The 12477-nt window shown below is 43.8% G+C and overlaps 1 protein-coding gene across 7 annotated transcripts in view; it reads right to left on the bottom strand.

Moving 5' to 3' along the window:
• The window catches only part of CDH12 (cadherin 12), a 652231-nt gene that overhangs the window by 32776 nt on the left and 606978 nt on the right, over nucleotides 1-12477 (bottom strand). For all 7 annotated transcript variants that reach the window (XM_083747240.1, XM_083747239.1, XM_083747238.1 and 4 more), the window contains one exon: nucleotides 8728-8915. In XM_083747240.1, the coding sequence (XP_083603366.1) occupies nucleotides 8728-8915 (188 nt within the window). The remainder of the gene's footprint in view (nucleotides 1-8727; nucleotides 8916-12477) is intronic.

Raw genomic sequence — 12477 nt, 5'->3', positions numbered from 1 at the left:
TGGATGGCAGGTAGGAGCAAAGCGTGAGAAGCATGCCAAGGAGTTTGTTAAGCACTAACCAGAATTCTGATTCCTTCCTACATGCATCTATTGTGAATATAATCATTGCGCAACTAGTTCTGGAAACCAGCTATTGTTATAAATCAGGGCTGGGGTACCATTGTCTCTCCAGATGCTTCTGAACTCCAACTCCCATAATTCTCAGGGCTGATGTGAATTGGAGTCCATCAACCTCTAGACATCTATGGTTCTGCAGTTCTTCTATAAACAATTAAATGGAAACCTGGGATTTTACTCCATCTTGTCTGTACAAATCTAAATAAAATGTAAATGAACCCCAGACCATTAGGTCTAATCATGGCCGACTCTGGGATTGCGGCGCTCATCTCACTTTATTGGCCGAGGGAGCCAGCATACAGTTTCCGAGTCATGTGGCCAGCATGACTAAGCCGCTTCTGGCGAACCAGAGCAGCGCACGGAAACACTGTTTACCTTCCCACTAGAGCAGTACCTATTTATCTACTTGCACTTTGATATGCTTTCGAACTGCTAGGTTGGCAGGAGCTGGGACTGAACAGCGGGAGCTCACCCCGTCACAGGGATTCGAACCGCGACCTTCTGATCAGCAAGTCCTAGGCTCTGTGGTTTAACCCACAGCGCCACCCGCATCCCTTTGGAGGTCCCACCAAGATATGAACTCGGATATGAACTGTACTAATCTACTTTAGCACAAAATATGCTGATTATTGTTATTTTTTGCGGGGGGCGGGCGGGTTCTGCTTTCATGCAGACAGGGAGAATAGAAATTTTTCTTTCAAAATTAAAGCAAAATCAAATTTTGAAGCAGAGAATGCAATACAGGCTGAAATTGATTGAATATGCTGTTGCAATAAACACAGCACAAATACTGAGAAGGAAGTGTTTCTCTTCATTCACAGTCTCCGCACGGTGACAGGAGACACGCAGTGCTGTCTGCTATCTGTGAAGACTTGCACAGCTAAACAGTTTCTATATTTATCCACAGAGCAGGCGTTGCATGAATAGGAACAGCCAGGCATTTTCCTATGCTGCATTATCAATGTGCTTTAGACCCCAGTGTAGAGAAACCTGATTGCTCTCTTTGTTTCAGGACTGCATAATGTGTGACGCACCAAACCAAAAACACCTGACCTGTCACGTATTTCAAACCCACTATTTGTTGTTGGTTTTTCTTTTGTTGGGGAGGGTATGCAGTCTCCAGAAGGTTATAAAACAAGAGGTTTGTTCACCTCTGTGGGCCAACATGCAACCCATCAAGCAGGCTTTCTGTTTCTTCTATGAGTTAAGGAAACAAAAATTTTAATACATGCATTAATCACATAATAACAGAACTTCAAATTAAATGGTAGCAGATGGCACAGTGGGGCTGCACAGCTTACCTGATATCTCTCTGGCTGAATAGCTACTCCAAAGCAGGATGGAGATGGACAAAGGCAGCAGTGAGGTCAGCCTGGTGCAAATACACCAGCAGAACCAATCTGGTGCTCCTGCCAGCTCATTCGCACCTTGCTGACCTTGCCACTGCTCCATTCCAATGTGCAGCAGCAACTTGGCCTGAACACCACTGCAACTAAAACATTACATTAAAAGGGCTTAATATTATCCCACCACCAAAGGTGAGGTGGCCCAAATAAGACGGTCTGACTCCACCTTCCATAGGTGATCAAATCTGTATGAATCACAGGCAGACTGTAGACTACACCTGCAAATGGGTGTGTGTGTTTGGTTTGGCAAATGGACTTCAAAGTCCATTCAAGGGGCTGCCCATGAGACTAACCCAGAAACTCCAGCGGGTGCAGAATGCCGCAGTGAGACTCCTTACGGGGTCCTCTCTGTGGGATCACATTCACCCACTGCTATACCAGCTGCACTGGCTCCCGGTGGAGTACAGGATCAGGTTTAAGGTGCTGGTTTTGACCTTTAAAGCCCTATACGGCCTAGGAACATTGGAGCTACAGGACCGCCTCTCCTGGTATGTCCCACGTAGGACCTTACGGTCTTCAGACAAAAACACCTTGGATGTCCCGGGCCACAGAGAGGTTAGGCTGGCCTCAACCAGATCCCGGGCTTTTTCGGCTGTGGCTCTAATCTGGTGGAATGCTCTGTAACAAGAGACTAGGGCCCTGTGGGACTTGACATCTTTCCGCAGGGCCTGCAAGACAGAGCTGTCCCACCAGGCATTTGGCGAAGGCACAGACTGACCCCCTCCTTTGGTAATTCTTCCCAGAACTCTAGCCCAATGGTTGCCATCAATTTGATCTGAACTGATTTTATAATGAATTGATTTTAGAATGCTGTATTATTTTACTATTGTTAGCCGCTCTGAGCCCATCTTTGGCTGGGGAGGGTGGGATATAAATAAAATTTATTATTAAGTCATTTGAGGATGTGCTATCAGCAGCAGCTTTGCATCCCTTGCTGGCACCCAGGACATGCGCCGGGAGTGGGGTGCGGAGGGTGAACAAAACCTGCCACATCACTCAAGCCCTTAGCTCTGACACTGCCAGACAGGCGCACGGCACAGAAGGTTCAAGGGGCTGCTCTGCATCACCTGCCAAACTGTCCAAGGTGGAGCCTGCCCTTGGCAGGCACATCCCCTCAATGCTGGTAGCTGGCCATTCAGTGAGGGGGGGTCAGGGATGCTTTGGTAGGGCTAGGCTGGGCTCTGGCACCCAGAGACCCCTAGTGGCAAGCAGGGTGGGATGGGGATTCCTGCATGGGGGTGCTTGGTTCATGCCTACTCAAAATCATATGCTTAGGGCTATGCGGGTGGCGCTGTGGGTAAAACCTCAGTGCCTAGGACTTGCCGATCATATGGTCGGTGGTTCAAATCCCCGCGGCGGGGTGAGCTCCCGTCGTTTGGTCCCAGCTCCTGCCCACCAAGCAGTTCGAAAGCACCCTTAAGTGCAAGTAGATAAATAGGTACCGCTTTATAGCGGGAAGGTAAATGGCATTTCCGTGTGCTGCGCTGGCTCGCCAGAGCAGCTTCGTCACGCTGGCCACGTGACCCGGAAGTGTCTTCGGACAGCGCTGGCCCCCGGCCTCTTAAGCGAGATGGGCACGCAATCCCACAGTTGGTCACGACTGGCCCGTACGGGCAGGCGTGCCTTTACCTTTACATGCCCCCTAGCCCTCCCTCCATGCTATGCCCCTGGCTGTCAGCACCAATCAGCTCATGGGCAAAGAGAATGCACATTCAAATGAGCTTGCTCTCAGCAGCACCGAAGATGCAGTGATCCACTTCCCCACCCCTGTTCTAGGAAAACCAAAAGCCAGTTCCCCACACTTGTTCCAGGGAATGATCTGCTCCTTCATTGTTTTTCAGCTGTGGGCCAGCTACCTAAAAGGCCTTGCTGTTGCTTAGGCATGGAAATAATATATATGAGCCCACATTCATACTGGCAAGTTAATGTATTGTGTGTTCCAACCCCCTAAAAGCCCACCTTTCCCACTGACTCAAACAAATTTCTATCACACATGCATTCCCCTACCTTGAAGTGACTAAGGCATCACTTCCATGCCCACAACTCAGTGTGCACCCTGGTTGGATTAAGGCAACTACCTATACATAGCTTTTATGCTTCCTTTTGTGTGTGTGTGTGTATATATGTATATATATATATATATATATATATGCAGGTTTTGGTGTCCTCGGGTGTCTTCCCGTGTAAAAGTTGGGGTGTCTAGGCGACGTTTCGACGAGGTCTCACTCGTCATCTTCAGGCTGGTGCTTTCGGCTTCTTGTTACTGGAACAGAGCGGGATCTCAATGTTTGAGTTCCTATAAATACTGTAGAGGGGGTGTGGTGTCTAGCCTCCAATGTTCTGGGCAGAGACCAGAACATTGGAGGCTAGACACCACACCCCCTCTACAGTATTTATAGGAACTCAAACATTGAGATCCCGCTCTGTTCCAGTAACAAGAAGCCGAAAGCACCAGCCTGAAGATGACGAGTGAGACCTCGTCGAAACGTCGCCTAGACACCCCAACTTTTACACGGGAAGACACCCGAGGACACCAAAACCTGCATTCCTGTACCCGTGAAAATCTACGAAAGCATATATATATATATATATATATATATATATATATATATCGAGAGAGAGAGTTGTAGCCTCTCAGACATGCATTTTTTAAATATGAAATGCACTATTTAGGTGTACAACAAGCTAACTTGTGAGCAACTGTACCTAACACAGCCCACCAGTCATATATTGTGGCCTGGCAGGTAGATGATATTTCCTCTACTTTGCTGTCCTGGACAAGCAGAAAATGCAAGATCTCCGTCGAACTGATGGTAGGCCTCTTTTGATGGTTGCTGGTGGGCTGTGTTCAGCTCAGTGAGTCACATGCTTGGGAGGCCTGATGTTAACGTATAAGAGACAAAATTAACTTTCTGAACCGTAAGAATCTATTTATCCACTTAGAGATCATAAAAGCTTATTGATTGCAATGCTGATAAGGCAGTAGAACTTGCTTGCTTCACTTCCCTTTGGCTGCTGTTTCAGTGCCAACCACCATGTGGCACTAGAAGACATAAGATATGCAAGTGAGATAACAGAGGTTGTACCTGGGACTCAAAGCTCAAAGTCACAGAGTCAGCAGCCACATTATGAGATTTCAGATGTGCTACAAACATACCTCCCGCTTAGCAGTATTGGATTACGACAGCTATTGAAAATAATGAGGGAAAGGGTCTGGTTTGTAATTTCCTCCAGCCAACCCTGTTTTTCACCAGCATATATATTTTTATTCCTTCCTAAAAAAACCCCCAGTGTATATTGTTGTTGTTGTTGTTGTTGTTTTGCAACAACAGAGTAACTGACAAGTGTTAAACTATTAACTTGAATTAGTAACAAGCCCAGATACTCTTTGGATTGAATGTTGGTTATTCCAGACCATCTCTATTCAGTGATTTGCTTGAGAATGGGGAATAAAATGTTGGTCCTCTCAAATCCTAAGTCTTTGAGACTTTTTTTCTTTTACATTTCTACTGAAGCATCCTAATTCAAACCTCTTGCACAAACATGCAGATCTGCATTTAATAGATTTCATATACTTTTGAATGCTGTGATACGGTTCTTGTCAGTCTACACACATTTTTTGAAAATGAACTTCGAAATACTTAGAAGTTAGCCAGTCCTTAGACTCTCCTCTTTTTTCTTTCTTTTAACAGACACTAGTCACCTGCAGCAGTGTCTGTGCATGGTTTCCGCCATATGAGTTGAAAATGTGGTATGTGGTAGAGAGAGAAAAAAAGAAAACCACATGGCAGCCATGTTTTCTTTTATTCAATCTCCTTGGAAGCCTATTTGGAGCACTCCCTGAGAGTAGGAGCATGTCTTCATATCTTGCTCTGCCTGAGAAGAATTGCAGGTAGAGTTTCAACCCATGTGGCAGGAACTGTGCATGCCAGCAGCTCCAGGTATGTGCGGAAAAAGAAATAAATAGTGTGCTACTTCATAATGGATTCTGGCAGGAGTTAAGATTTTGAAGTGGGCTCATATCTCAGCCTCATGTTGGTCCAGGAGGTATGGATATCTCTAGAGCCATTTGTTCCAGCAGCGCACCGACCTTCTGCTGGCTAGGTAAGGCTTGCTTTTAGTTCACACCTCCTTAACTATTCTCTTAAGAAACTCCAGTCATTGCTGTCAGGCAGACAGACCTGGTGTGTGTCACCAAGAAAACAAGAGTTCCAAAGGCCAAGCAATATTCATATCTTAAATAGCTGCACAGACCGGCAGGTAGTTTTATAGGCCCAGTTTGTTGCTTTTACTTTTCTGGCATGTTAGCTGTTGAAAAATGGAAATGTTTTGTATGAATTGCCTTCTGATGTGTATGGAGCATTTTTTAAAACCTTGCAAGAAGGAAGGCATTGCACTGATGAGACCGACATTTCTACAACTATATGGGAAACGGCTTCCAACAAACACCCATGCATTGAGTCCACATATTTGTTGTGGGCCCTGCTTCCTAATTATAAGCTCCCATGGCCAAACTAGGAAAGATGCTACACTTTAACTTCTTTAAATGCAATGCTTCAGCAGCCAGCAATTCTTAGGTAACACTGGAATGTTTATTCCTTTATTGTAAATGGAGCCCCACACTTCACGTCTACTCAGAAGTTAGTCCCACTGTATTCAATGGAGCTTATTCCCAGTTAACTGGGTAAAGACTGTGCAGCCTCACACTGCAATCCTAAGCAATTTTACTCAGAATTAAGTCCCACTGAGTTCAATAGGATTTATTCTCTGGTATGTTCCTGATCAGGATGCAGGTGGAGCTGTGGGTTAAACCACAGAGCCTAGGACTTGCCGATCAGAAGGTCGGCGGTTCGAATCCTCGCGATGGGGTGAGCTCCTGTTGCTCGGTCCCTGCTCCTGCCAACCTAGCAGTTTGAAAGCACATCAAAGTGCAAGTAGATAAATAGGTACTGCTCTGGCGGGAAGGTAAACAGTGTTTCTGTGTGCTGCTCTGGTTCGCTAGAAGTGGCTTAGTCATGCTGGCCACATGACCCAGAAGCTGAACGCCGGCTCACTTGGCCAATAAAGCGAGATGAGTGCCGCAACCCCAGAGTCGGCCACGACTGGAGCTAATGGTCAGGGGTCCCTTTACTCTTTACCTTTACCTATGTTCCTGATCATTCTCACAGTTTCCTATTACAGTGGTACCTTGGTTTAAGAACAGCCCTATTTACAAACGATTCGGTTTATGAACTCCGCAACACTGGAAGTAGTGTCTTGGTTTGTGAATTTTACCTTGGTCTAAAAACGGAATCCGAATGATGGAAGGGCACCGGCAGTGGAGGCCTCATTAGGGAAAGCGCACCTCAGTTTAAGAATGGTTTCGGTTTAAGAACGGACTTCCGGAACAGATTAATTTCATAATCCGAGGTACTGCAGTATTATTATTACTCGCTTTTTTCCCTGACAGGGACTCGAGGCAGCTTACAGCTAAAATTTTATTTCATTCTATTTACCGGTGGAAGGTTTGTACATGATCCTTTCCCTTGCACACTTTTTCTTTGCAACAATCCTGCAATGTAGGCTAGGCTGAGAGGTTTTAATTGGCTCAGGGTGACAGATGTATATGTGCATACGACATACACATGTGCAGCAAGATCAAATGCAGGAGAAGCTTCTCAATACAGAAAATGATGTCCCTATTTTCATCTGAGAAACACTGGAGGGTATGTGTTTACATCTTGCCTTCTACAAGTTATTCATGCAATTTCTATTTGTGTGAATGGTGTAGGACTGGTACATTGTCCATTTTTGGTCCATACTCTTACTCAAAAGACTGGGGGCATAATCATGTGAAGTACTAAAACTTTTATGGCTACTAATTTTGCTTTTGTTTTTAAAACACCATTTCTGTTCCTTCTGTGCAATAGTCAAACAAAATGCCGCAAGCTCTTAGTTACTATAGAGAGTGATTGATTTGAGCTGAAAATGTACTTGCTTTTGAAAACCACAGGAGAGAGCAGCTTCCTGGCTGGGAGATACAATGGACTCTTTGCCCTTCAGCGGGATTACATAGCTACAAGTTTATCCATTGGGAGATTCCAATAGGGCTGGACTGACAGCTTGGAGCCAGGTAAATATAAAAACAGGGCCGAGGTTGGGGATGTGAGGGGGCAGGGGAAGGAAACCAGTTCCATACTTATTTTAATGTGTATGCACATAATTTACAATTCCAAACATAATGTGCGACTCAAAACACAGTTATCCCGCAAACCTTACACTTTGCTGAATTTTGTAATGCAGTTATTCAGGCAAATAAAATGCACGTATTAGCGTAAAGCCTGCATTCAGATGCATATTTGAGTGAAAATAACGTTGGAATACATTATGCTAGGGGAAATTGGTTTTTTAAAAGAAAAATAATGTGTATATCAGGAGAACTACACACTAAAATGCTGACAAATTTTCACAAGGACTTAAAAAACAACAACAACCCACAAGCTAATGCAGAATTTTAGAGACCCGTATACAGTGGATGCTCGGGTTGCGAACGTGATCCATGCGGGATACACGTTCGTAACCCACTGTATTTGCAACTCACAGCTGTGCATGCACGGGTTGCGATTTGGCACTTCTGTGCATGCGCGACCGCTGAAAGGAAGTAACCCATTCCGGTACTTCCGGATTTCGGCAGTCCGTAACCCCCAAAAAAAACAAAACCCGCAACCTGAAGCGGCTGTAACCCAAGGTATGACTTTATTGGGAAAATGGCAAAGGGAGAGTAACAAAAAATGACCAATTTATCCATCACCAGCTGAGGATAAAAATGGACTTCTGGTTAACAAGAAATCTAAACTGATCTCTCTTGCCTAATACACTTGACAGAATGGTTTACCATGGACACCATGTTGCTGCTCTCTTCTACTGATGGTTTTTGTTTCTCTTTTGGGTTAGGTGCTATGAAGGGAGGCAGTTCTTGACCTAAACATCTGGAAGATGTAAGTCTGATTTCAACCTATTTAACTGTGGGAAGTAATTTTGAGGTTAACCACTATCTACCTGTCATGTATCTCCAAGGGGAGAGGGGTTATTGGATTGTTGTTTGTATTTTGATTATATATTTTGAGGTTTTATATTTTGATTTTGTTCTGTGAACTGCCCTGAGACCTCCGGGTATAGGGCAGTATGTAAATTCAATAAATAATAATAATAATAAAAGAAATACCTTTTTCAGCTTGATGACCCCTTCTTGGGTGTTCTCATCTGTGCCGATGTCAAACAAGTTCCCTCCATCTCCCGGAACAATAGTATATTCAATTTCTGCATTTTTCCCAGAGTCAGGATCAACCGCTCTGATTCTTCCAATGGCTGAACCAATGAGAGATGTTTCAGGTACTTTCAGGTGGAAGATACCTATGGAAAATTGATAATCAGTTATTCAGTTGAAATCTTGGCAAATTACAGATACAGTGGTACCTCGGGTTACATACACTTCAGGTTTCGGACTCTGCTAACCCTGAAATAGTGCTTCAGGTTAAGAAATTTGCTTCAGGATGAGAACAGAAATTGTGCTCTGGAGGCGTGGCAGCAGCAGGAGGTCCCATTAGCTAAAATGGTGCTTCAGGTTACGAACAGTTTCAGGTTAAGAACAGACTTCCAGAACAAATTAAGTACTTAACCCGAGGTACTACTGTAGTTGTAATGCATGCTGCTACTATTAATATACGTAAAAAGGTAAAGGTAAAGGACTCCTGGACGGCTAAGTCCAATCAAAGGTGACTATGGGATTGCGGCGCTCATGTTGCTTTCAGGCTGAGGGAGCTGGTGTTTGTCCACAGACAGCTTTCTGGGTCATTTGACCAGCATGACTAAACTGCTTCTGGCACAACAGAACACTGTGACGGAAACCAGAGTGCACAGAAAGGCCTTTTACCTTCATGCCACAGTGGTACCTATTTATCTACTTGCACTGGCATGCTTTCGAACTGCTAGGTTGGCAGGAGCTGGGACAGAGCAACGGGAGCTCACCCCATCGCAGGGATTCAAACCACCAACCTTCTGATCAGCAAGCTCAAGAGGCTCAGAGATTTAGACCACAGTGCCACCTGCGTCCCTACCATTAATAAAGCACATTAGGGCGCTATACAATCCCTATCATAATAGCCACGCCAAAACTATTTTTTCCTTCCAATTCTGATTTTAAAGGTGCAACACAAATTTAATAAATAAATACATTAAATATAAACCGGGGGGAAATGGGCATTGGAGAGTTTTAGTTTTGCAGCCATGTCCTGGTTGTCTTGCTTTGGGCAAGCATCAACCATGAAACATCCCAAGCCGTTAAATGCTATTCCCATTACATCAGCAATTCAGGTAATATCTCTTGAATCATGAAGAGCAAATGTGGTTCAACACAGCTTTTGACAAAGTTGCATCACGTCAAGTTCATCTAACACCAAAACGGATTATGCTGAAATATCACCAGCGTGTCGATAGCTCTGTATCTCTTTGCTATTCTGCAGGGTCTCAATGCCTATTCTGGTCATAGGCCCTTCAGTATCCAGAGATAACCCTAAAACCAGAGGCACTTTATTTTTACACTGGGGGCTGCACTTACAATAGTGTAGCAGCAAAGAGATGTCTGCAAAAAGTTGATGTGCATACACCACAGTGTCTTTCTCATCAAAGCATTTCACATTGTTTTCTACACAGCACGTTTGTTAGACACAGCTAAAACAAGTGGACTGGAATAAAGCCATTTTGCTGCTAGAAGTTCTCACTGCCCAAGTCTGTTGCAAGAATTTTAACAGCTTCATAATTTTGACAGAATGGTTCCCACTGCTACAAGGCACTCGTATTCTACTGAGGAAGAAGAATGTCCTCTACATTTTCCTTAATCATTTCAGAGGAAGCTATAATTTTAACGTTTCATCAAAAACAGAAGTCAGGGATTTTGTGCTAATCAATTTTAGTGAAGTCATTTCCCACCCCCACCCCCTTTTGTACTTCAAGAGAGGTTCTTGACGCAAGCAGGGGAGAGGGATGTTTCCTGTGAGCGTGGTTTCTCTAGAAATTAATCATGCTGGAATGAGGGTTTCCGGGTTTGTTAGGCCCGTTGGCCTGATTCCATTCATACCAAGGCTAAGTAAATATATTCAATTCAGAAAGTTCAGCTCTCTTGACTATTATTGTTGTCACCCATCCTTCACCCTAAGGACCCAGGATGGGTTACAACAATTAAAATACAGTATTAGCATTGGGACACAGTATCATACAATATTAAAAAAACAGTTTTAAACTACTTGAAATTACAGAAATAAGGTGGGTCTTAAAAAGATACATCTCCAGTGTCAATAAATCAGGGAAAGAGGTGCGTCTGATTTTGCCGTGTCCACATATGGTATAAAAGCGCATGGCCTAAAACCTTGCTACAGCTATAAACTACTTATAGAAGAGCATTTCAAATTGGAGCGTACATGCAAACAAACAAATAGGAAAACCTATGTCTGGACAGTGCTTGGATGGGAGAAAAACTACATAGAAACCCATTTAATTCAATTGGTGAAAAGTAGGATACTATAGAACAGGAGTGGCTACCTTTTTTTCCAGCCCAAGGTTTGTACAGATGCACACACACACACACACACACACACACACACACACACACACACACGGCAGGGAAACAGGCAGAAACAAAAATATTCAGGTAGGCAATTTGACACATACATGAACAGAGTGACACACATTCTGCTTTTCTGTTGATTGTGAGGGAATGGGAAAATAGTAGGAGGGAAGCCATCTCTTTCCTTCATTCCTGTTTCCTGACCTCAAATACAGTTGCTTCTTTCAACTGTGACAAACCAGAGGCAGAAAATGTCATTCTTCAGAGGCAAGAAATGGCACTACCGACTTGGAGACTGGATTCATTTCTGACACCCAAAAGCACCTAAAACAGTTCAAAAGGGCTAGATAGAGTGGTGCAGATGGGAAGCCATCAGAAAACAGGTTTACGATTATATTATTATAATATACACCCTTCAAGTATCCTTATTTTTCAGTCCCAGATTTACAGAAGCCATCCCAGTTTCTGATTTGATCCCGCTTTTCCTTAGGACATCCCTATTTTCATTGGAGAAATGTTGGAGGGTATGTCATTGTAGGTTTCAATAGCAAATCTAGCCCTCTAGATTTCTTTTACTTGTTCATAAATCAAATGTGTATAGCTTCTGACTGGGTCCACCAACCATGCCATCTGGCCTGCCAACCACTTGACAGCACTCCCATTTTTGCAATCCCAGGTAGGGAACAGTAACAAGAAATTTGTCAAGGCCCATGTACATGGCTGGTGGGTTGGGCTGGGCTTGACTGAACAGATATCGCACAAGACATTTTTAAATTTGTATATTTGGTGCATTTCTAATGCTGGTTGTCCCTTTTCTTCACTTACAAAGTTGCAAAACATCCCAGTCAATGAGGAGTTTGTTTTCTGTTTTAAGAAATATGGCTGGCTCTACAATGAAGGGAATGTGTGAGTCAAGGCAGTTGTATATTACTTATTTCAAATTGTTTAGGCTGCAGTGTTTTATTTACAGCAACTTGGCATTCTGTTGCATTTCCAGAAATTCAGCAGCAATAAAAGCCAGGGTCATTTGGATTAATCTGAAACTCTGAAGGATTCTTCAGCTCCTGCCAAACTCAGATTTCCAATGATGTACTGTGTAATTAGGCTGCCACCATCCTTCAGTAATGGTACCTCAGTAACATATGGAACATCTTAATGGCTCTTACCTTGGCAGCATGCTGTTAAGGGAAGTAATGAAAACAAACAATGCATGTTTTCACTCAAGTGAAGGGTAAAATGTTAAATCCACTTTGCTATTTCCCTTTGACTAAAAATGGGGCGGGGGGGGGGGTGTAAGAGAAGAACAAATTAAAAAGCATGCAGCTGCCTTTCAAAGCATGTGTTCATCTTCCT

This window comes from Podarcis gaigeae (assembly GCF_964106915.1).
Source record: "Podarcis gaigeae genome assembly, chromosome: 7".
Classification (NCBI taxonomy): domain Eukaryota; kingdom Metazoa; phylum Chordata; class Lepidosauria; order Squamata; family Lacertidae; genus Podarcis; species Podarcis gaigeae.
Note: the sequence above shows the minus strand (reverse complement) of the source record. Positions and strands in the feature narration are given on the sequence as shown.